This window comes from Neodiprion virginianus, chromosome 3 (assembly GCF_021901495.1).
Source record: "Neodiprion virginianus isolate iyNeoVirg1 chromosome 3, iyNeoVirg1.1, whole genome shotgun sequence".
In the NCBI taxonomy this organism is placed as follows: Eukaryota; Metazoa; Arthropoda; class Insecta; order Hymenoptera; family Diprionidae; genus Neodiprion; species Neodiprion virginianus.
In genome coordinates, this window is record NC_060879.1 from 3,576,378 (window position 1) to 3,601,640 (window position 25,263).

A 25,263-nucleotide genomic window follows, 5' to 3' on the forward strand; every position below is an offset into this window, starting at 1 on the left:
TATCCATAATCGTACATAATTGAAACTAATTTTTTGTTTTTAATATTTAGGCTACGAGTTCGAACACGAAAAGGTGTTTTGAAGTGAAAAAAAAAAATTTCCATCTGTTACAAGTCTGACCGTGATGTCAGAAGACGCCCCACCGCAAAAGCCACCGATTTCGGAGTCGTTCATTACTTATACGCGCCATGCTGCGAATTGGTTATTAGTTTGAATGAAAAAATTCAAAAATATTCATGAAATTATAAATAACAAAGCCCTGAAACTCGAATTGCCAAGCTGTACTCTCCGTTCTTCCTTAAAAAGCAGTTTTGGAGACGTGAGAAATTTTCCAACATTTTTTTATTCATCAACAGTAATTAACATATCAGCATGTGGTTAACAGTTGTTCGCAATAATTGCGACAGTGATTATACTAAAAGTACCTACATACACGTACAGTATTCGGTACATGATCTACGAATTTTGGGATACACAAAAAAGTAGCCTCGTTTCTTTCTAACTTATATCATCTAAATGCTAATCGCTAATATCTAAATGCAGGGGAGGCCTGGTCGACTCGTTTCTTACGCTAAATTAAATTTACTTTTAACGTTACTTTTATTATTACAATATTCACCCGCACCTTGCGTGCCTTAGTTTTACGTCTTAAATATCAGACCCCGGTCTCTCCCATCGCATTGTTTCCTGCTATGAAATCTCACTATTATTTATGCGTGTGCGACCCGAGTGATTTGATCGAGTAATCTCTGATTACATTTTAATTTCTGCACTATCTTTGCGCAGTTATTTGCACACGTTCAGGTATTTAGGTATTGTTAATCATTTTTCTTAGATCAATCGGGAGCATGAATGGAGGTTTTTTCAATCAAAGAAACCGACTACACGGAAAGAAAAATATCTCAGCTTTTACATCTCCCGTGTTAAATATACGGACAGCAATTTTTTGGATTTGAATCTATAGCAACTGCGGCAAGATTTAAAAATCTGATTATGAGAGTTACAAAACCAATAGCGAAAGTTACAATTAGTTATGCTTAGGTACTTATACCACAATTGGTGTAAGATTTGACTCGAAAAAAGTGTTTTCTATGTATATTTACCACAGGGAATGTAAAATCTACATCACGTTATTTTCCGCGTACCAAAGTTGAAAATAGTACGAAAACTGGGTATAGACTATTCTTCCAGAAGCTTGTTTTGTTTTGTCATCATTTTTTCTTTGCCCCTTTTACAAACTAATATGATAGTTGTGAATAACATCTTCATCGTTATTATCATCAAGAAAAATATAAATAATGAAACGTAACGTGTGTATCAAACGTCGATATAAATGATATCTCTATTAATATGCATATACCTAATTACTATAATTATATACCTATCTATACTACCTACACGGTAAATAAAAATCACTTTACACTCATTTGTTTAATCGTATTTCAAATGTGTGCAGAGCTTATCTATAATTTATAACGTCTATACGCCGTCATTTTTATACTTTTTTTATATTACTATTTACCTGATGTCTCGCCTGATATTCACGCTACGTGTGACGAATTCTTTTTTTATAACGGCATAGAATAAAGGGTAATAAAAAAAATTAAGAAATACTTATCGCTAAAGTTCATCTATAAAAAAAATTCGCGAGTATGTCTACAACTGTTTTTGAATGACGTGAAAGTTACACCGGTTCTCAACGCCATCACCAGTTGGCGCTACCTTCGACATATTTGCCTTGAACTTGTTTGAAAATCACAGTCTATAGATCTTTATCTTATCCAATTTTCTCTTCGTTCTATCGCGAAGATTAAGCTTTGTGCTTAATATATCATCGGTATAAACTTTTTTTTTTTTTTTTAAGCAGACCTGGGTGCCAAATATATGTTACGTTTTTTATTCGCAAAATCGACCGGGATCTCGTTTTAAAAATCCTCAGAAATCGTTTCTTTCTTTTCGGCGAATTGAACGATCCACACTAATCGGGTCTGAATAAATTGTGTTGCATAAATTGAAAACAAGGAGTCACAAAAATCTGCATTGATCTTCACGATCTAACCGAGGAATTTTTTTTTTTGTACTCGAGTTTGTTACGGAGGTCCGAATTTTGGTCGATACTATTTCGATTCGGGCTTGCAATCTGCGGTTTCGAATTCTTGATGTCTTAAAAATCACCGTTTGTGAATTCAACTAACGTCGATTGACGTATTTTTTTTTTTTCTCTCTACATTCGACGATACTTAATTTTCTACTTTCTTCGAAAAACATATATTCACCTTTAACAATACGATCGTGAATTATCCCCGTAAATTAATTTATTTTCTATCATCGGGCTGCTTCTCGATCGTGACGTTGCACTTTCCCGCATCAACGTCTTCGTCCTCCTTGTCGTACGCGAGATTGGTACTTCCGTTTAGTGCGCCGGCGACCTTCAAGGTACTTCCGTCTCCGCTTTCTACGTCATCGGTCACGGACTCGTCCTTCGAGTCCTTGATCTCATTTCCCCCGTTCCTCTCAGCCTCGTCAATTTTCTCTATCCTGTCGAGATTCCTCGCGTTTTTAATCGCTTCGATTTCCTTAGCCTCGTACATATCTTGTTTAGTTTTTTCCGCGGCTCTTTCCTCGACATCCACGTCGTCAGCAACCGAAAACGCCTTGTTCTCCGAACCGTAGGATATTTTATCCTTTGCGAATATCACCCCCGATTTTTCCTTCGGTTCGGTTTCAGCTCCCGTCTGCGACTCGCCCTCTGCATTTTCAACCTTCTTCGGCTTCTTTTTCACTATATCGTTGCCCTCCACCTGCGGTCGCTTTCTCAGGTAAAGCGCATTGAACAGGAAATACACTATACCGGTCACAAGCGACATCCCTGAAAATATTTGGTACGTTGGCCGCGTGCCGAAGGCCTTCATCAGGTAGCCGCCTATCAGACTCCCTGATCCTTTGCCTGAAAAAGTTCGTTTCGACCGTTTAACAAATGTAATTTTTCGGTGTAACATCTCTTCGGGAGTTTATCCTACCGAACACATCGAAGGAAGACATTTTTTTTTCTTCGCATGAAAACCATTCTGCCACTTTCTTGGCGAATGATAAAGTGCAATGAATTACGAAGAAGCAACAAATCCGCCTGTATGTAGGCAATCGGCTTTGCACAGGCTTTATGTATACAGGCAATATAAACACACGAAAGTGACGTAAGTTGCCTAAAAATAGGCGGGTTCGTCAATTTTGTCTTTCAAGTCTTACGTTATGCGTAATCTCGCTACAGAAGCTTCGAAGATAAAAAAAATCAGAGAGTATGTCAAACTTGAAGTTTGTCGAATCAGTGCCGCGAATTTATTATTATTCACAAATTTATGCTCACCAACACCGTAATAAAGCCCGCCTAGGAGACCTTGAATTGAGCTATCCGTCGTCGTAGTTGAAAGTTTCGCCGCGTAAGTAACGGCCGCTGTAAAACTCAGGGATGAAGTCACTGATTCAAGGGCTTCAAATATCAGGCACAGCCAGGGATTGTAGATCAGCGAGTATCCTGCGGAATTCATGTTGAAAAGACTGTAAAGGAGAATATAAGAACCCCGGATCGGTCGATTTTAACCCATGTGACGAACGGCCCGATGGATGAACCTTGTACACATCGGAAGGCACCATATTCCAGGGAAAAGAAACATCCCCGAATGTTGTAACCGATTCGAGGAGATGATTCGTTTTTAATAGTAATAATAATGCCAAAAAGTTGTTAGTAAATTTTTTTGGCAAAATATTTTTCAACAAACCTCTAGTGAAATTTTGTTTTATTTCACACAGAATGATTTCACTGATTATTTTAAGTACCTGTGATTTTTTTTATTCGAATGTTCGGCGATTTTGATTAATTCCGTTTTTCAAAATTTCCTAACGCTTTATTTATGAAACTATTGGTTCCATGCCTCTAAAACTTTTTGAGTTTAATGTGTAACCATTTACGAAAACCTATCCAAAAATTCTCAGAACCGGTTTTTTTTTTCAAAATTGTCGAAAATTTAAAAAAAATTCATAGGTATTTATAAAAATCAATGAAGATATTCTATATAAAATAAAACAAAATTTCACTAGAGATTCGTTGAATAAATTTTCGTTGCAACAATACATCAACAACTTTTTGGCATTATTGTTATTAAAAACGAATTATCTTATCGACTCGGTTATGACTGATTCATTTCAGATTTTCATCTCGTGGCAAAGTGTTCGATATTCTCACCGAGGCTTACTTTTGGTTGCAAATATATCCGTCCGATGAGACCACAAGTATCGAGTTGTATTTCGTAAATAAATTTACAAATTTGGAATTAAGGTAATTTATTGACAATTGTAACACTCACCTAAGAGCCGTACCGCGTAGAAAATGAAACCGATGAAAAGTACATTCGCGTGACCGATTTTTTCAATTATCGGACCGGACATGACGAGCAGTGGAATTCCCGCGAGGCCACCGACCGTTATCGTTATCCCCATGAGCGATCTCGAGCCCCCCAAGTCCTGGAGGAGCCAGAATAAAAAGGACTCGATGTAGCCCCATGCAGTTCCTAAAGACAGGCGCAACAATTTTAGGTGGAAAAACATGTTTCAAGGGTGTGCCGTAGGCGATATAAAAGTTATGGCACACTACTGATTATCCAATGAATTTTTTCCGGATTCTCCGATCAAAACGATCCCGATATTCGAACGGTGGGAAATGTCAACTGCAACAAATTACCCGCTCTCTACCTCTCGAATTAAATCTGAACATTTATACATGTGTATGTTACATTTATATATATATATATATTTATATATATATATATATATATATATATATATATATATATATATATGTATCGGTGATGCACTCGTCGAGCATTCAATGCATTATAATTTGTCCAATCAGTTGTGCGTTAAAGCGAGACGGAAACCGTCGTCGTTGATCGTTGCGCAATTTCCGGTTATTATTGTCGCCTTGGTGACGTTTTGTTGTGTCACGGTCGCCGGGATGCGCGAGACTGCGAATGCTGTTAACTTTCAAACGTAATCGGTATCCCGATTCCGACGATCAATCCTTGTACACCAGTTGTAATTTAATTCTATCGGCTGCGATTAACAAGGTCCCGCAAAGCAATTGAGGAAGAAAGCGCAACGTTCAGTTACTTTTCTTACCAATTAATCAGCCAAAATTTAATTTCTTGATAAATATTGCAGACCGGTTAGAGAAGAAATGAAAAACTTGACTCGTGGTCAAGAAAGCCGAGTCAACAAGCGTGTCTTTCAATCGCTTGGATTCCACTTATGACGTAATGCGTACCCAGAACAAAGCAAGCTATGAAGAGCGCGACGATTTCGATGTTTTTAAGAACGCTCATCACGTCGCTGACGACGTTATTGGCGGGAGATTTGAATTCCAAATTTATCGTCAGCATGAGCAAACCGGAAATGATTTTTAATCCCGCGTAGAGGTAGAAGGCCGGTCTGAAACGGAAGAAAAAAAAGGTGTAACAGAAAATAGGGCGTCTTTTTTTTTTCACTATCTACAGTTCGGTTATATCGATATTCAATTATTCGAAATCCGCACCTGAAATCCGTATATTCTTTTCCGCTGCTAGCGTAGTCTATCAAAAGCCCTGAGAGGAGAGACGATATCATTCCACCTATCGTTCCATATATCCTTTGCAGTCCGTAATCAGCTTTCTGATCCCTCAAAATCGCTATAACCGCTCCTTCGAACATCGCAAATGCCGTTCCACCTATCATACCTGTGAACAAATAAATTATTTCCAGATCCTCGAGTCCTTTTTTTTTCCTTCTAATATTCTTCAAAATCTATGTCCAAAACCATTTCATTCCAAAGTTTAACGGTTGTTTTCCAATGCTTTATGCGTCTTAATTTTATCAATCTTTCTCTCTGAATCTTCTTCTCGCTGAACTTACCGATGAAAACCCTGATCGCAAGGTACAGCCAAAATGTCAAACTGACGTCGTACTCGATCTGCGTGTTCATGTTAGAACAGACATCCTTCCTTGGCGCTGTAACGACGCACCTTTTGCTGCATCCGTCGACGACCAACGACTTGTAGACCTCATTGCCGGCGGTGTAATTCACCAACGGTACCGTAAGGACGACTCGCTGATCCTTCCGGTCAGGATTGGTGCAATTTGGTCTTTGGAAACCGGGTTTCCCCGTCCAAGATATCGCCTCACCCAAGTATCTCCGTTTCGCTTCCAGCGTGTCTATGTCAGTGGCGTTCAAAAGCCTCAGCGTCGATTTGTAGTTGTGATAATTCACATCTCTGCTTTTGTTTCCCTGTTCAGAAACAAAAATAACCGAATTAGAATGAAATAAAATTAAAGAAGAACAATCAACACGGCATGACAACCGCAACAATAACAAGATTCGCTAATGGCAATGAATAAAGCTACAAGATTAGGGTTGGAATATCCCGGAACACAACGATCATTCATATTCGCATTTATCTATTATGTACCATGACTCGGCGATTTTGTTTTGCATAAATAAAAATGTCGAATCATCATCGCGTATTTGGCCGTCTCGATCGTCGTTGCTAGAGTGGCACGAGAAAGCGGCGTGTTTCACGGATGATTTAGGTCAGGTTTTAGATGTTTAGGTTTTAGGACTCTTAACGATTTTACTGGTCTCTTCGTAGCGGAACATTTCTTCAAATCAGGAACTTGATGAGAAGTTGTACAGAGTCCGATCTTGGTACATTGTTGCGAGAGGTTTCATTCGATTACTCAAAGTTTTTTACGGTTGAATTACAATTTTCTACAATGTTTCTGGTGTAAAAGTTTAAAACATCGATAATGGAAGTATGAAACATATTTTATCCTCGCGTGAAAAATTACTCGAAAGTAAGTCCCCGGTCTCTCACCTTGTTTCCGAATCGTCCAAAGGAACACCGAGTCTCGTTTATCGTGGGGTTTGATTCTCTGCAGGTGAATTCGTAGAGTTCGCTCGTTGGAAAGAAGTAAGTACTTTTTGAGAGCTGCCTTATCGAGGTCTTGTAGAAATCATTGTTAGAAAGTAAACGATGCTCCCTCACGTCGTCTACCGTAGTTTTAATTACCGTCTGCAAAATTCAATCAAATTCACTGTCGCGCGTTACTTGTAGTAAGTTTTATTTTTTTAATTTGAAATTTTTTTTTATCTCTTCTATCGCACTTTGATCGTTTTCGCTCAAAATCCAACAATATGTAATTTGCGTTTCATAAAAATTCTCTTTCACCTCTACTCACTTGCCGAGAATCTAAATTATAACTTTCGAATAATCGCTTGCAGTTCACGCAGTTATAATTTTTATTACACGGATATCAATGATCCATAAAAAAAAACAAATCATATTCGACAAGACCACCGATGAACTTTAGCCAATAAATACGGAAAGGAAATCTCGGTCGACTCTCACCTCGATAAATTTTTGAAATGTTATAATCACCTGTGGTAATTCGGATTTCGAAATCGTGTATTTATACGAAATGTTTAAACCCGTTGTAAGATCGTAATGCCTGACGGTGTATCCCCTGGATGTCAGGACTGCCTGTACCTCGGTGTCGTTGTGCAAATCGACGTGGCAAATGTACCTGCACGCAAGGCATATAATTTAGCGGTATGGGTAAAAGTAAAAACAAGAGGTTGAAATAAACGAATAAACAAACGGCAATAATAATATGTCGAAGATATTCGATTTTTTACATTGCGAAAAAAATGATACGTACATGCGTTTTGATGTATGTATTATTAGGTGAAAAAAATTATTTACACCAAAGTTAACAATAAATGACAAAATTACAGCAGGACGCACAATTACTCGAATTATTCTTTATCCGTTTAATTGTTTCTTGTATATATATATATATGTATATATATATATATTTTTTTTTTTCGATTCTTCATGTTTCATAACGCGAGCATGTTTTACGCAAATTTAGTGCTTTTCTTTCACATACCCGCAGCTTTCTATTCGCGTAGCGATTTCCGGGGCGAGTTTTGTATCGCAGGGGTGTACCTGGCTCATTGTGTATACGAGATCACCGTTCGATCCCGGACAGCCAAGGTCCATTACAATCCTCTCGGGAAATCGGACAGTCACTCTTCCTACGGGTACGAGAAGCAGTAGAAGGGCTGCTCCTCCTCCAAGGGATGAAAACAGCGACAGCAATATCTGCGGGTGCGAATAGGGAGGGAATTTATCGCGAGGTTTGATTGGTTTTTCGGGTGAAACGTGTTCTTAAATAATAATCAGAAGTTTGAAGAATATTTTTTCAATTATTCAAACGTTCAGGGACGTGAGGAAATTGTTGAACACATAAAAGTTTAAATACGGATAAAAATTGATTACTAAATCTTTGGCAAGAAAATTATTTACGGCTGACGGCCGATCGTATTGAAATTAATAATCATGCGAACGCGTACCTTGAAGTTTCCGATTCTGTCCGCTATCATGCCGGCTAAAGGTGGCATTACTATTGCCACCACAGGTGTAACTGCGCTCATTATTGCTGTTTCTTCGACGCTTATGCCCAGCTCTCGCATGTGGATTGTCAGGTAAGGATAAAGCACGTACAATGCTACGAAGAATTCATCAATTTGTTATCAAATTCGAGCCGAAATCGTGTGTAAAATTCGAATACGATAATGGTGACAATAGAAAGTGATTGACATTGTCATTTAAATAACAAATAACCGGAACTCTATTTGAGATAGCGAAAACAAAAAAGATAAAAACCTAATCGCAAGGTAAAAAATTTTGAACGACCTTTTTTTTTTGTTGTATATTTGTTTGCCATTTTTCGACGGAATCTTTCCAGCGTTTTGTTTGCTCGATGACTCATTATCGACAGTTCTCATATACGTCACCAGATTCAAGAGTAAACGATTGAGACGTGTCGCGAATTAATTGCTGTCAAACGGTACGTAGGCTAGGTTTAAACGAGTGTGTACTTATAAGTTGAGTAAAATATTCGTCTGGAGGATACCGCGTACAATGGGAATTAATTTAAATTTATTAACGAATTATCGATAAGTTTGAGGACCAACCGAAGTGTCGTTTCTTGTAAATTTTTGTAAATCCGCCTGAATTTATGCAACACGGGATACACTTGACCAAAACTCGCCAAAATTTTGACAATCAAAAATACAACACGGCATAACAAATTGCATAATTGCAGGCGTATTTTGTTGAGATGCTCTCCGGATTGCATAAAAGCAGGCGAATTCATCGTTCGATAAATTATTATCCATCTCTGATTTCCGTCAAATGACCTGGTATATCCTGAGGATATTATTCGAAGGTGTTCAATGGTGTTTGTTTTTTTGTTTATCGTTAATTTTTCCCATCTACTAATTCGGGGGATAAATATTATGTAGGAACACCTTGAGGCGGATTAAGCAAAAAATATATTACGTAGGTTTACCAACACATACATTATAATTGTAAGTACTCAGCCGCCTTCCGCCTACGTCTCAAGTACATAAAGTAACGTTCATATGTCGTGTTGTACCACGGGATTTGATGCTGCTGTCGGTGAATTATTATGAAGATGATTGAGCACTAGCCTCGGGCCTTTGCGTATTTTATGTTTATTTTAATTCTCCGTTGTGCTCTTTTGTACATAGTAAGAAAATTCAAAGAGGACGATCGTAAATGTTAATGACGGTAAAAAAAAAAAAATGGCGAACAATATTGTTTTCGCATTCTGAATCTTGCGGTTCGTGAGTCTTTGTAAAAAACTTTAAATCTTCGTCTATACGATTTGTGTAATTACTGTTCCACGTAAGTTTACATTATATCATCAATATTTAATACGTACTCGCTGCCTGAACGAAAAACAACAGCTTCAACGGAAGTAACTCCTTGTGCCGGAAGTCGGTGATTATTCGTCTGAAGAAACTCCTGAGCAGCATCATTTTGCGGCTTTTTATTATTATCACGATGTGAAAACAACAACAACAGCAATCAGAGTAAAGTAACAAAAACTTGAACAAAAATACTAGAAAAGTTCAGGGGAATACTGAATCGTTAGGAAAAAGCTTCTATCCCTTTTCCTCACGGTTTTCCAACACTTGCGTTGATTTTTCCTCCGACTACCTCATGGCAAAAATATCTGGCTCGATCTGAAATCAAAAGAGACAAATCGATGTCACATATTACGATACGGTGATTGAATTTCCTCGTGTTAAATTACACGCTTCGATCACGTTTTATTGGTTGTTCAATTCATCCTTAACATTTTTCGTCATTTGAAATTACGCAGTAAATTGATCCGACCAATTGATTTAATTGTTACCCTCGCATAGAATTAATAAATATCAAAAGTAAGCAATTTTGATCTATAGAATTCTGCAATTGCAATATCGACGTGTTTGATCTAAAAATGTCCGAACATTTGCGAAGGTTTAATAATAAGCCATCTTCTCTATTCGATAATCACAAATTAACCATAAATTTTTATTTCTATTATCGATTCCATTTTGCGACAATCGTCCTGTCATCTTTTCTTTCATAAACTGCGAGTAGTATTCGATCTTTGCGCACAATTTTGCACAGGATTTGAATGAAGAAAAATTGCTTGTTCTTTACTCAAAGAAAAGCGAACGAAACTAGACGTGATAAATATATAGGCATGTGCCTCGATGATCCACCTCCGACTGGCCTTCGGACTTTAAATCACGTGGCCATGGCAGTATAATTCTTCACGATGATCGCCATGCCAGGCGCAGTTATTGTCACGAGTTTTCAATGACCCAGACATGAATGGCTTTCTACAGCCAATGACCCTGGTGGTTGGTAAAGCTGTGTGACCCTCGTGCAAATTATCCACCTTTACATAACCGAGACGCACCTTCAACCGTCGTATTATGCAGCTCATCGATCGATGATTTATCCCCAACTATTATTGCATACATGCTCTTTACCAGCTACCAATAATAACCATCTACACGTCCACTTGCAGTTTCGAAATAATGACCATGTCCCGATTAGCTTTTTAAACTTCTCCTTTCTTCCGCGCAACTGGTTTGGAATCGATGATCGATTCCACTGTGCGTGCTTAATTATAAATCACTTTGGAATAATTTAATCGAATTATTAAAATTTTATGGTAAAAAAAAAAAAAAAAAAAAAACATCAACGATTTCGAAAATACACGGACACGTTTACATTTGATATTTTTTACGGAGGAGCGCGTGATTTATTTTTACTTTTTTTTTTCTTTTTTGTTTTTCTTTTATTCGAACAAGTTATGCCGATGCACGTGCTGCTGCAGCATGGCTAATCGTAAATCTTGCTAACATCAATGTCACATGTGTATACCATTCGCAATGGCAAACGTGCCGTATGCCTGTAACCATTTCCCTTCAGATTCTTATGGACTTGCAAATTAAATTCAAGACATAATAGTTAACCAACAGCTGTCCCAACATCTCATTCTTGTACTTGTAATTTTCTGCAAAAATCACATCTGTCATATGTATACATATATTTATGCAAGTCTATTCAAGTTGGCAAGGCTGCAAGCGAAAGACTGTTTATGTGTATATATATATATATATATATATATTTTTATGGCTAAGACACAGTTTCGGTATTGATGTTGAATCTTTGAAGTATAACACGTTATGAAAATTATTCGCGATGTTGCGTGGATTAGAAAAATCCTGTACAAACATCGGTTTGATCAGGTTGATCAATTGAAATATAATAATAACAATAATAATGTAGTTGAAACCGAATAAAAATTTTCACGCACTAATCTCTAATCACTTTTCTTTCATTACAACCGACGATTTCCTCGCAATTCTTCTTTATTTGCCGCGCAGAATTTCTCCGCGTCATTTTTATTGTACGTAATAGCGAAAGTATGCAGTTTCATTATTGAATATCAAATGTTTGATATTCTGCCTTCGTTGAAATCTGAGATACGTACATATATTTCTGTTGCAATGACGAGAGTTAAGCCGCTGTGTTTTTCGAATACCGAGCGATGTTTGTTATCGGCTTTCACACGTCTTACAATCAAACGTGTATCATACCATAAAAAATCGTGCATCATTTCCGGACCGACGCGACGGGGGAAAATAAAGGGAGAAATTTTATAAATATGAAAATCGCAGAAAATTGGGTGAAAAGTTTTTTTTTTTTTCTTTTTTTCTTCCTTCTCGATAAGAAAATTTTTACAACCTACCTGTCAGGTGTGCTTTTATGTTGATTAAACGAGAAAAATAAGTCGCGTTGCTTAATCTAATCATCGCGCGTTATTTCTACGAGTTCTCAAGACCTTGTTCGTGATTTGTTGAGTGTTAAACTAACGTCTTCCGTCTTCCTGAAATTCCACAGTGTTACGATACGACTATGGTTTAACATCGTTTGCACAAACGCTCGGCGAGATTTTTCTCCAAGAAAGAGAAAAATGAGAGAATTAAAGATCGTGCGGTTGACCAATACAAGATACTTCGGATTCTATTGTAATCATACGTGTTTTCTTTTTTAAATATCAAAATACCGCTCTCCGGTTCATAGATATCTGCACGTATTTCTGTGAAATATTATGCAACATGTGAGCAAATCACGCAGAATATTTTGTTCGCAGAAAAAAAAAGACAAGAAAAATTGTCACCCAATCGAGTACTATTTTAGAAATATCTAGATTCTTATTTTCGTCAACGTAACGTATATAATATTTACGATTTCTGAGTCTCATGTCGACCATTTATAAACGCAGCTGAAACTCGAATGGGCCTAATTTTTATGCAACTGACAAATGGTATCTAATATATTATAACCGATGGGTCCGAGTCGAAAGTGAAACGCCCGTGTTACCTTAAATTAAATACGTCACGTGGACGTTAAATGCGAAGGTATATAGTTAGACAGATAGTTGGACAGATAGATAGATACATGGATAGATGGTACCGTAGAACCTCTGAGTCCGAACCAGTGTCACTGGGCCCAATTATCCATTTTATCCGGTTACGTTTGTCTTGTGACTCGGATATTTCTCGACGCTCGAGTACAAGGATGTACAAACCCGTTGAAAATTCACCTGCGCGATCATTTTGCCTGATTTTTTTTTATTTTCACCATTAATTCGAGATAGTGAATTTGTTTGAAAAAACAGAAGCACAGATTTCAAATGAATAAATCAATCAAGTAACGTTGTATTAATTTTTATTAATCCTGACTTTGCGATAGTTTGCTTTATAGTTGTTAGATTATCTTTTTCTACACCTTCTCCGAAAGAAAGTGACGTGATGTTTGTATATACTTTCGGGATAGATTCTTTAACTGGCATGATTAATTCGAGAAACCAGTTTTCCTCTGCGAGTGTCTGAGGAATTATAAAAATGTGTAAAAACAAAAGTGTGATCGTATCGTGGAAAACAAAACCGGAGTGAAATGAAGAAAAATTTACGTACGAGTCCAAAATCCGTTGTGCAAAATATATTTTTCAATTATTTCGCCGAACGTTATGAACGAGGAAAAACAAAATTTCACGGTCGAATTTCGAAATTTTTGGTATTTATAACAGCACAGTTTGACGACGCGAAGATCGACCTTGTCTTCATTTGCCGGAATACGGCGGAAGTACGTTAAATAGAAGCGAGCAAATCAACCTTGTCGATTCGCTCGTGACACGAATCATAGAAAAATTCTCGCAATTACAATTGTTGGGCGTTTAAAAAAACGTGGATGAAATAAGGAAGATTTTTTACCATCTTCGGAAAGCGAAAGATATATTTCAACGCGTTAAACGTATCGCGTCTGTATAATAAAAAAGAATTTGTTACATAAGTTGAATAGTAATTAATTGCCAACGAATTTGAGGCGAGGATCAAATGACCGAGAATTTTGACACTGGCAGCCAGGCGTTTGTAGAGACGTAAGTTCTCAAATTAAACGAGTCACATGCGATCGGTTCGTCGTACCGTTGCCGATACGAAATCCGTTACTCGTTACTGATCGTAAACTTAGCACGCGGAATTATATCAGGATTTCGATTGATGATTGATAGACGAAGATTGCGATCAAGGATCTGGGGAATCCCCGCGAAATGTTTTCGCTATTTTATTTCGCCCCACGAAGTGAAGGGCACTGAACCTCTCTAATATCCTTAGCCCACTTATTTGACATAAGTGAGCTTAGACGAAGATCTTCATTGGCGAAATTCTTCGCGCGTGAACTTAAAATTTGCGCTGCAAATTATATTCGGAATAGCGGAATTGTACTTTTTTTCCCTCCTGATTTTTGGTACATGAATAATACGAGGAAAAAACTTGAGATGGATAATAGCTAGCGAAACGAAAGTTGAAAGTGAACAGGATAAGATACTTCGAAATGAAAAAAAAAAAATAAAAAAAAAACCGTGGTGAAACGATCAGCGAAAATATTTTTTATACCGATCGATTCATTGACCGCCTAATCGTTCGTACCATGTGCGCTGGATTATGCATGGAAATTAGGCATATCATTATTATAAACGTGATTGCGGATATCATTCTTATCGCATATCGAATAAACCGCTATACCCGTATTATAATTGTTATTGAAAAATTTCACGAGAGATGAATAATTCATCAAGTAACGTAGATACCTAATTTTACGACGCCGTGTCTCTCATTCTGCGATCATTCTGATCGACAGCCGTGTAATAATGTGTAATTTTTTAAATCTCATATCCATTAAATACGATCCTGTACGCGATGTGACAGTGAAGTCTGATCCTATCTACGATCTCGCGGATCATTGCAAATTTAATACCGCAAATCATTTCTAGTCAATGTTTGCGGTTTATTTAGCTCGAGGCAGATTTCATTCTTTAGGTACACGTCAATTTACATCATGCTGATCGAAAAATTTCTTGATCGATAAAAAAGAAAGAAAAAAAAAAAAGTACGGGACAGACGCGAATGTTGACGTTATTTTATCTATTTATTTATTTTTCTTATTTTCTTCTACGTAGTCGGTCGTCCCGAAAAAAACTTGATTTTCTAATTCCAAAACCAATTACTCGGATATCCGACATGTAATACGTAATACACTCTGTACGTAATCTTAGCACCGTATATGTTCATGTTTATTAACGTATATCTATTGCTAGTTAATTTACGCAGCGCGCTCATAGCCGGGAGATTATCTAGTCACATTCCTTTCTCTTTCACTTTGTGATTTCGGTTTATTAATTTTTATTTTCCAACATTTGACGCCACCGAGTTCATTGTCTCCGTGTGAATGTTTTCAAACCTTTCGTTTCTTTCGTTTTATTTGAATTATTTATCAACGCGTACGTGTTTCCCAATTTCAATTGCATCGAGCGACGTGAGATATGCGATAAGAGAAATCGATCGTATAAGATTATTTTTACGAGGTGATAATTGTTAATAAGATTTTCCCGAAATTGTAAATAACGATATGACGTGTTCTTTGAAAGTGAAATTTATTCATTCGTCGATTAATAAAATAATTATTGTTCGTGTAAAATTTAAGTAGAAGATTGTTTCCGAACATTTTTACCAACCGCAACTTGTTTTTGCCAAATTTTTTCGCCCGAGGTTTATTACTTTTATTCGTAAGGAAAATTGGTGATAAATTAGGTTTGTTTTCAAGTATTATTCTCGTGAATTATAGTATAACATGACATCTCCGATTTCCTGGTATTAATTTCGGATTTACAAGAAGAAGAAAAAAATTTTCAAACAAAAACTCGTTCCCGATGAAATAAGAAAAAAAAAAAGCAATTTATTTGACGGAGTCTTGATTTCAGATGGTCAAATCACTGAATCGATCGAGATGCAATACAGCTTTCTACATAATTATGCGTATCGGATTGCGCCGTGACGTAGTTCGTTTTTATGGCGCCTTACAATTGTGCGAGGCAGCGTGACATTAAAACTGTAAATTGTTGAAACTCTTTCGACTGCGTTAGGATTTGAAAACGTTGATCAAACCACGCGGGTTTCAAACTTGAGTGAAATCTGCATAGGCCGTATTTTTCTTCACCTTAATCCCAATGTTGGTACTAATTAGAATTTAGATTCATTCTTTCTTCTGAGAATTCATTTATCTCGCGGCTTTCTCGTCGAGAAAAGAACGAAACGAAAGATTTCGCAAAAATAAAATGAAAAAGAATAAACAATGCGCGGCTAAAGCTTTCGCGTGTATCACGAATGTACCGCAATTTATTATCGAACGATGTATAATCGATGGATTTGTTAACGGTTAAACCGTACCTATTGTAACATATAATCTTGACCGTCCTTGACAATCAACAGTTAATTACCATAGCTGTATAATTACTGCTTTTGTAAAAATATTTTGCAACGAGTCTGTTGTTGAGTTTTAAATCAGATTCTCAACAAAATACCGGTAGCTCTTAAACATAGCTTCGAAAATTTAAATGAATTGAATTAAAAAAATTCTAACGTCGGTAACGAAAATCATTGAATTGCGGGCACGTGATTGGCGAAAATTTGCAATTTTATACTTTTATCGCCCACGTGATTGAGGCCCTAATTGCAAAGTGGCGTGTTTGGTGCGACATCATTTTGGCTCCGAGTGCCTCGAAGTGCGAGGCAAACTCGAATATCCGGGGACCGTTAACGTTCATGGCAAACGAAGCGCGATGCGCGGTGAAAGGTTGAGCACAGCACGTCAATTTACCATACATTAAAATTGCAGTTTTTTCGTGTCTAATACCATTAAATGTTGGTCCACCGAAAGTAACGATAAAACGCGTGTTGCTTATCGCCGAAACAGCGTCTGATTTGAAATATGCAAGAATCTGTCAAAAGTAAGAACGAAATTTCGTCGCGTGTATTTGCGCGACCCGGAGAGAGGTCCGGCGTTTTGGTATTTCGACACGGATGGAGAACCGAGACATTTGACGTTGGTAAAAATTTAGGTCAATGGTACCACCGTAATATTCCACGTTAGTTATGTACACGGGTATTATTTTGCGCCATTCCTGCGCTATGTACAGTCAAAATCAACACGTCCCACTTGTTTTGTCGCAAATCATCGTTATTGACTTTACGTGTTTGAATCTGAATTATAATTTTTCGCGAAAATAAGTTTCGTTCGTGAGTTTAAAATGTTTATTCGTCGACGATCGGTTTGAAGTGTTAACTTTATGCGAAATCGGCTCAAATCTGAGCTCGAGGCGGCTGTAAAGCCCGTTATCGATTCTCCTACGGGAACGCCAAGTGCCAGCGCCATCTGGCGGCGAGTTGTCGAACTACATTTAAATTTTTTTTTTTTTCTATTCTACACGATGCATGGTCTCTTTGCGTACGATAAAACTACCTCCGAAACGCTATTCGGCATTTTGATCGACACGAAATAATTGTATTACACCTTTTAAAGAGAAATTGTCATTTAATCCACCGTTTCAATCCGTAGGTAATTTTTCTCACTCACCCTTTTAATTTCATTATTAATCCACAGTTATCAATCGAATGCACTTTTACACACTATTCTTATACTCGCTACGAGTGCCGAGCTTGAATAAATATATTTGGCAAAAGTCGTTATTTTTTTATCATCAGTCTATTCTTGCGATTATTACACGCCGTTATAAAATCATTAAATAATATCCAATACCCCGTTACTGGAGAAGACTGGATCGTTAACGTTACTGATCGAATTGTAGGATATCGATCGCGCGGTTAGCAATATCAACGCACGAGTTGCATTATTTCGTTTCTAACTTTTGTCGAAGTTTGATATTATCGAAAGATTGGTGATTGATTTAATTGTTTAAAAATTATCGACCACAGATCCTAAGTAAATTCGATTCGACTTAGTTGAAATTTTTCACCTCGAAATCGGTAAAACAGTGAAAATATCTTCCAAACGATACCTTTGTTGTAAATATTTATTTTTCTTTTTTTTTTTTTTTTTATTATTATTTTTTTTTCTCTTATTCTCCTTTCACAGTTCCTCCTTCACATCCCGCCAATCGGTGAATACAATTACCAGTGCAGAGTTCTGCACAGCGCGATGTCGGCCGCGTGACTGACTGTGAGTTACTTACTGACTACACATTGCTCGCACTCACTACCATGGCAGAGCTATTGTGCGATTTGTATTACTACTACTGCTCGTGGGGCTTGCAGCAAGGCTCGAAGTACGGTGGTCGCTTCTCTTGCGACAAAACTTATTTTCTAATCACCGAAACCAATTGCGCCAAGAGGCCGAGTAGGTATTTTAATATATATATATATATATATTCGAGTCGGCCTGCAGCTCGGCGGCCAAACGCGATCGGCTTCTTCCATGCGGACCGATTTTTCACTCCCCGATAAAAATATAAGGGTGCAAAACGGCGCAGGGGTGACCGAATGCTTGAACGGATTTCGAATTTTCGAAAATAGCTGTGACGTAATCTTTTTTTTTTTTTTTTTTTTTTACCAGGGTTCAATAATTGCCTCGTGAACTTCCGGAAAATTCCGTGTGAATAAAAAATTTCGCACTTTGTAGGCGGATTACTTTGTGCTGGTTTTAGCAGTATTCGTTCGAACGAAAATACCGATTTATCGATCACAGAGCAAGATTTCATCGATCTAAGAGTAAGAAGATCTTCTTTTTTTTACTTTTTTTTTCTCAAACTATGCTGCAGGTTAAATTTGGACAGTTTCGAGTGCAATCGGTGATGATTTCAGTATTAAAGTTTTTTCAATAGTTCGAAAACATGGTTTCAGATTTACAAAAATTCGACAGCATCGACGGAACATGTATGTTTTGAATACTGGATTCGTAGAGAACTCTACAAAAGAATGGAACAAAATCGTAAACTTGGAAGCAATAAGCTTGTATTTCAAGTAAGTTGAAAACAAAATTTTCTCACGAATCGCTCAACCTGTTTTTAATATTTTTCAAAAGTAGTCCGCAGCTTTATTTTTAAAACAACTTCGAATGCATAGGGATTATTTTCATTTGGAATAACAAATTTCCGCAATGTTTTACGCAAAAGAATGTTTTGTTTTTATTTCGAAATACTTTCTCTTTAATTTCATACATATGTTTTGCGTAACACAGACGGGTATAGCAAAATTTTCTTTAAATCACATGTGATACGTACCTCGTGCTCATACGTTAAGTATACTGATAATATATATATATATGTAATTTATAAGCGAGCGAGCGTCTTTACACGAAAATTGCAATAACAACGTCGTTACTTGTTAAAACGTGACGACCGTACGCGTCCAGCTAAACTTACGTACAAATACTCAGCCGGACTAATCCAGATAATATTCACCTCAGAAATCCAACGCCATGCGTATAATAAATTCAGGCGTATAACGTGCCTGCGTATGTATAATTATCTTTACTTCAAGTCTATTATAATATTATGTACACACGGTGTATCTGAAATTGTAGCTCGTCTTACGATGTGTTTCTTTTTTCTTCTTTTTCACTTACATACACAACACCGATAAGTTAATAATTTTTATTGTTTAGCGGAGATGCATCCGCGGTCTGCAGCGTTTAAATCACTCGCAATATTTTATCTCAACTTCGCTTGTACTTTATTGTTTTCACGGTATCGTTATAATTTCCTACGTTTCACTTCGACAAACATGTACCATATACCTATATACAAGAATTAACTTTCCTCCAAATCTAATATGTCAATTATTTCGAGGATAATCGACATTGATCGACTTTAGCAACGCGTGAAGCTAAACGCCAATAAAACTCGCCGAATCGTGTTCTGGATAAATTTTTTATTATTTCGTTTAACAAAGGTAATTCGTTCGCCTAGTATTTTCACCATGCATTTTGCGCGGGTCGGTGAACGATCACCTTTATCGTCGTTACAATATCTGGAGCATTGCGCCGCGCCGCAATAATATCCTATAGGTATATATTATACACAAAACGCTCGAATCGCCCGAAGGGTAATTATTTTTTTATTCCCCCTATTCGGTATACTTGTTTCGAAATATGTCAGCCTTTCCAGACGCGGTTTACTTTGTGTATCTATTATATATGTTATACGTATACCGTTAACAATTTCTATCCAACTAGCTGTGCACAGGATACATTTCGGGGTGTGATTAATTTACTCGTTATGCGTGAGGATAATTAAGAATCATATTTATAGTTGTATGTTTACAAGCATATAATTACCAAAAAAAAAAATAAAAAATGAAAATAATATAAATCTTGGAGTTACCGGCTCGTTTCATCAACATCTGGAAGATGTGTGTAATTACACTTCGATCAATCAGTAGGCATGTTTACTCGTGTTGAAATTCTTCTCTAGAACTAGAACAGATGAGGAACTAGATTATTTACAATTAATGATAATAATAAGAATTTTTAGTGATACAAACGTATATTTGGACGTTCTTAAATTCATTTTATACCGTATCGTCATTTTTTATTACCGACGAAATAACCGTACAAACAATTTTCATCGTGACGTAAGAGATAGATTTGGACAGAATATAAATCAGGATGATCGGTGATAAAAATTCACAAGTTTTGGGCATAAAAATAATTACCTCCCAGATAGAAAACGCGTATAGATAAAGTCTAGACGATTGTCTATAATACGTATATAATTCGTAATTAATGCATTTTATATTTCAAACGATCATTTATCGTTGGACTTTATCTACGCGTGTGTTCTATCTGGACTGTTGTAGATTATCTACCGTTTCGAGATGCGAATGCCTACAATGTAGAATTTCTTGGCAAGAAACGAAGGCTGAAGGTATAAAGAATAATTCTTATCTTGTGAAATTTCTCATTACCTCAGAAACGGTAGTTATAATATATAAAGGCAATGCAGCTTGCGGCTGTTAAACATTATCATAATTCTTCGCGTTTTTTAAACCGCAGTATATTCTTTAACCGAACAATCGAACCGCCGTGTTACTTGCGAAAAATTGTATTATTATATGAAGTATATTACCGCACATCGTTCCGTTTCAGCGATTGTGTTATACATGCCAGTAATTGTGTTAGGAAATTTGCAAATGAAAAATAGAGAGTCGCTGTTAATGAATATAGGAGATGATTGTGAGTGTAAAAAAATATTCTCATCCGGTAACGCCAGGATCATTTCTTTTTCTCCGTTCCTTTTCTTTCACATTTTTTATTTATTTTTTTTTATCCTCTTTTGCGACGAACGTATTCGAAACAAACGAGGCTAATCACGAGTCCCAAATATACGTTTGGCAGATAGTTCAATAAGTGCGAAATATTTACGGTTGTGTGGCCTCAATTTTGCACGGCGGCAAGGTAGGTAATTGAAATCGTTCACCGAATAGTCCTAGTCATCAGTTTTTGCAGTGGCGTAATACAACATGATGCGTTCATTCGCTCATTCGCGTGTTCCGTGTGTTCGAGTTGAATGTCTAATTACTTTACGTTCATTCGATCCTTCATTCGTCATCGACATCATCAACAATCGTTTCTTCCGTGCGAACGAATGAACGAAACCAAATCTTTACCGTATTTCGCACAGTTGCTGTAACATTGTTTGATTTTCCGATATGTATGCGTCGATTAATCGTGGCGTAACGAATGTTTGATCAGTTGAAATAAATGTGGTTTCACTTGATACACGAATCATTGTTTCGACTACTTTTTTGTTGAATTAAACAACATTTATTTGACTTGAAAAAATATTTCGTTTGTCATATTTGATCGCAATATCAGTTAAATTCAACAAATTCTTCTTATTTTCTGCGTGATACAGCCGAGGGACGGGTAAAAAAAAATTAGACAAATGATTTTTGATCGTAAATTCATGTCTATTTGTTTTGAGTAGAAAAATATTTATGTACACGTATTATAACGAAGTTGTAATTTCCAATTTATGCAAGATTTGCGCGTGTAATGAAAGCGTTGAAATATCCTAGCTATCGGCCAGTATCTTGAAGAAATATTCAACCTGTAAAATAGAAAATATACACAGGAATCGCAGTATGAAAGAAAGGATTTAATTTACTCGATTTACCTCCAGCAATCCATCCTCCGGCAAATCGGAACAGTGAACAGCATTTTGGACCTTGGTCTTTCCATACTTTGCTCTCAAGGTTTCCGGCCTCAATTGCCGCGCTATATCCTGAGAAATTAAAGTGAAAAGTCGCGCCAGTTTAGCGAATGAAATTTGACTGCCTCGCAAAATCAAGTATAAATCGTCGAGAGTAATAAATTCAAAAATAGTGGACATTGTTCTGGGAATAATTGAGCTGATTGATCAGACAAAGGGGGGAAAAAGAAGACTCACAGGATCCATGGGGCCACATAACTTCCTGAATTCCGTCGGAACATCCTTCTCACGGTGGCTGTGCGTTATCTCCATCGCAACGCAGGGTCCGGACTGCATTTCCGTGACCATTGCCTATTCGATGTAAACGGGATTGAATTATGTACTGTTCTGACAATTCTGAAGGTCATTATTATCGCAACGTTGAATGTTCTCACCCCATATTCGGGTAAAACTCCCTTATAGACCTCCAGAAATTCTTCGACGTTTGTGGGATCTACGTAAAACTGTTGCACAGCTGATATTGTGTATCCTGCCTTTTGTATATCGTCGATGATGTAACCTTCGTGTTGAGAATGTTATATTTTTAGTATGAAAATTTACTTGAATCGTCATTCGTCAAATAATTGTTATTTGATGTTCTTTATTTCCAGGAATCTGAATGCAAATACTTACCAATGAGGCGCGATTGAACGGCGTGCGGTTTTATCACACAGCAGGTGCAGTTCTTGAGCGTTGCGGTGTTCTTGATACTCCTGCTCCTGACCTTTTCATCGGGAAAGAAGTACCTCAATTCCTGTAAAAGTTTAAGTTCGGTTGACACGCTCTGAGTTTCGCCGAGGAAAATTTGATCGAATTGTTCAACGTACTCTAGCTGCACTTTCCGAGGAATCTGACCCATGCACCGCGTTGTAGACCTTGTCTTTGCCGTAACAAGCCCGGATAGAATTCTGAGCAGTTTCTCGAGCTTCCACGCTGTCCGTTGGTCCCATCAGCTCTCGCCATTTGTCAATTCCCTGTTCGCCGATAAGCTGGAGCGTCAAAATTGGACCTGACGTCATGTACTTCAGCAACATTCTGCAAAAACAGTACGACATTGTCGGATTGAGGCCAAGGACCACCGAGTCGCAGACGCCTTGGTAAAAGGAATGGCGTTCAAAACTCACGGTAAGTCACTCTGTCCTCTATGTTTGTTATAAAATTCCTCAGCCTCGTCTCTGGTCATGTGAACCATTTTAACATTTCCTATGTGAAAGTTGTTCCTTGTTATCCGTTTCAATATTTCTCCCATTTTATCAATAGCATCCGGTTTGATTATCGCCAAAGTTCTGGAATGTTGAATTTACCTCGGCTTTAGCATTATATACAAACTCAAACGTCAAGATACCGATTTACCTTTCCATCTGATCGGCAAGTTTCGCCTTGGTCGCGCCATCTGCAAAATCCTTTATCTTTAGGCATCGTGAAAATATGTGTACCATCCCTCCGACGTAAAAATCTTTGGCAGTAATTCCTTGACATTTCGTTCGGCGTAGGAATACTTTCCTATTCTTAATATCGTACTGTAAAAACAGTGGAAAAGAAACTGATTTAATTGTTTGTCGTTCTTAGTATCATTCTTTACTTCTTGCCTTGTTGGGAATAGTATATCGATTACCGCGCTTACAATTTCTACCGTATTATCCGCAGGAAAGTAGTAGAGGAGAAACTTTTTCAGGAGCGACGCAACCGGGTCGAACCATTCGGCTTCAAAAGTATGTTTCTCGCTATAATCGGACGACATTTTCCTCTTACGTTCCTCCAAATTTACTTCACGCTACAGAGGCTGAAAAGATTTAGAATTGTTGTTTAATTGAGATGCGGCGCGATTATTCTTGGCCAATAACATCGTCAATGATGGGCACAGTGATCAGACAAATTAAGTTCTTGGTCATATTTCTTGAGTAAAAATCAACATAAGCGAATCGATTGAGTTGCAAACAAGAACTTACGGATACACTGAGAAATAGTTTGATGCGACTAATTTATTTAACAGTCGAAATATTTTCTATTCTCCTATCAGGTAACTGCAAAAACGAATAAATTTACGATCGGAGTACGACTTGCATGCGCTTGCACCACAGCTTACACTACTGACAGTTTCGTTTCCATGACAACTCCGAATCTTGCTGGTCCTTTCATTCTCGGGACTGAATCTGTGTTCTACGATTCTTTCAGATGTGCCTAGATGCCACTACTGTTCGAAAATATCCATATGGACTGAGGAGCAAACCGAAGGGTTCCACGACTACACGAATGCATCTCAAGTTGCCGGCAATCAGGCACAGCACACACCGCGAATGCTGCGGACGAATCTGCAGAAATATATTTTGTTTTTCAACACTATATTAATGAAATGTGAGATTCGTTGATTCTTGACTCGAAGTTTAGTTCATGTCTCAAACTCGATTGTGATACTATGTGTAATGATGCGTTAGAATTGATCATTGATTATGACACGTTGTTATATGTAATGAATGTAGTACAGTGATTATGTTTACCTCGGAATTTGAAATTCGGATACTGAGAAAATGATACATTGTATTTACATACTGAAATATATTTGCTTGTTCAGATTGTGTAATAAAAGTGAATTCATTGATAGTTACTATGAATACCTAATACTAGATATATCAATTTGATATAGATATTTGATATGGAGAAGGAGCGTAGGACCAAGAGAAGAGAAATGTCGTGCAAAAAAAATCCTGCTGAAAAATGTCGAAAACTAAAGTTCTCGTTTTTTGGCTGTAACTTTTGATGCGTCGATCGCAGCGTATTAGGACTGCGCCCAATCGATTTTTCTCGCAAAATTACATCGGAAAAGTGCATGAACGAATTTATTCCAGCACTTTTCGAAATCGCGAGAATTTTCGCCAAAAATGCAAAGGGGTTAGCCTTACTTTTTCTTCAATTTTCGAGCCGAAAATTTTCGGTCTCAGATTCGATTTAAATGACCCTTATCTGACTAATTGGACCCTCAGGAACCCACAAAACGCAGCAAAAAGAGCGTAGGACCAACAGGAGAGAAATAGCGAGCGAAAAAGCACCTGCTGAAAAATGTCGAAAATTCAGGTTTTGGTTTTTTGGCTGTAACTTTTGATGCGTTGATCGCAGCGTATTGGGACTGCGCCCAATCGATTTCTCTCGCAAAATTACGTCGGAATAGTGCCAGAAAGAATTTATTCCAGCACT

The 25,263-nt window shown here is 37.3% G+C and overlaps 2 protein-coding genes and 1 long non-coding RNA gene across 7 annotated transcripts in view; 1 reads left to right on the forward strand and 2 right to left on the reverse strand.

The window, feature by feature from the left end:
- Positions 1-24,583, forward strand: part of LOC124300867 (uncharacterized) — a 66,911-nt gene extending 42,328 nt beyond the window's left edge. The window contains exons 1-4 of one of the 4 annotated variants that reach the window (XR_006907349.1): positions 18,121-18,218; positions 18,722-18,841; positions 22,683-23,196; positions 24,247-24,583. This is a non-coding gene — a long non-coding RNA (uncharacterized LOC124300867). Of the gene's footprint in view, positions 1-18,120; positions 18,219-18,721; positions 18,842-19,233; positions 19,335-22,293; positions 22,435-22,682; positions 23,197-24,246 lie in introns of those variants that run through there. The other 3 variants (XR_006907352.1, XR_006907350.1, XR_006907351.1) reach the window with 3 other exon arrangements.
- Positions 325-18,058, reverse strand: LOC124300861 (uncharacterized). Its single transcript, XM_046755299.1, has 12 exons — positions 17,439-18,058; positions 9,838-10,141; positions 8,441-8,595; positions 7,975-8,189; positions 7,464-7,608; positions 6,900-7,097; positions 5,941-6,313; positions 5,585-5,765; positions 5,318-5,481; positions 4,362-4,565; positions 3,365-3,532; positions 325-2,947 (listed from the first exon to the last, which is right to left on the reverse strand). Exons 2-12 carry the CDS (start codon positions 9,932-9,934, stop codon positions 2,316-2,318), a joined length of 2,532 nt encoding a protein of 843 aa, XP_046611255.1. The 5' UTR covers positions 9,935-10,141; positions 17,439-18,058; the 3' UTR covers positions 325-2,315.
- On the reverse strand, positions 21,756-24,152 carry LOC124300864 (nucleoside diphosphate kinase 7). 2 transcript variants are annotated; one of them, XM_046755306.1, is made up of 10 exons: positions 24,021-24,152; positions 23,654-23,854; positions 23,425-23,591; positions 23,196-23,357; positions 22,899-23,106; positions 22,705-22,825; positions 22,467-22,591; positions 22,270-22,383; positions 21,997-22,104; positions 21,756-21,930 (listed from the first exon to the last, which is right to left on the reverse strand). In XM_046755306.1, the coding sequence occupies exons 2-10, from the start codon at positions 23,810-23,812 to the stop codon at positions 21,895-21,897; spliced, it is 1,200 nt and encodes a 399-aa protein (XP_046611262.1). In that variant the 5' UTR covers positions 23,813-23,854; positions 24,021-24,152; the 3' UTR covers positions 21,756-21,894. The 2 variants fall into 2 exon arrangements, with proteins under 2 accessions (XP_046611262.1, XP_046611263.1); XM_046755307.1 differs by having other exon boundaries at positions 21,758-21,930; positions 23,696-23,854.
- Positions 24,584-25,263: the final 680 nt, after the last annotated feature.

Coding starts and splice junctions, on each gene's coding strand:
- LOC124300861 (XM_046755299.1), bottom strand. CDS start 9,934: ATGATGCTGCTCAGGAGTTTCTTCAGACGAATAATCACCGACTTCCGG. Junction 8,190..8,440: donor ACAGAATCGGAAACTTCAAG/GTACGCGTTCGC, acceptor TCGCACCCGCAG/ATATTGCTGTCGCTGTTTTC. Junction 5,482..5,584: donor AAAGAATATACGGATTTCAG/GTGCGGATTTCG, acceptor CTTCCGTTTCAG/ACCGGCCTTCTACCTCTACG.
- LOC124300864 (XM_046755306.1), bottom strand. CDS start 23,812: ATGTCGTCCGATTATAGCGAGAAACATACTTTTGAAGCCGAATGGTTC. Junction 23,358..23,424: donor CTTGCCGATCAGATGGAAAG/GTAAATCGGTAT, acceptor TCAACATTCCAG/AACTTTGGCGATAATCAAAC. Junction 22,105..22,269: donor TATGTGGCCCCATGGATCCT/GTGAGTCTTCTT, acceptor TTAATTTCTCAG/GATATAGCGCGGCAATTGAG.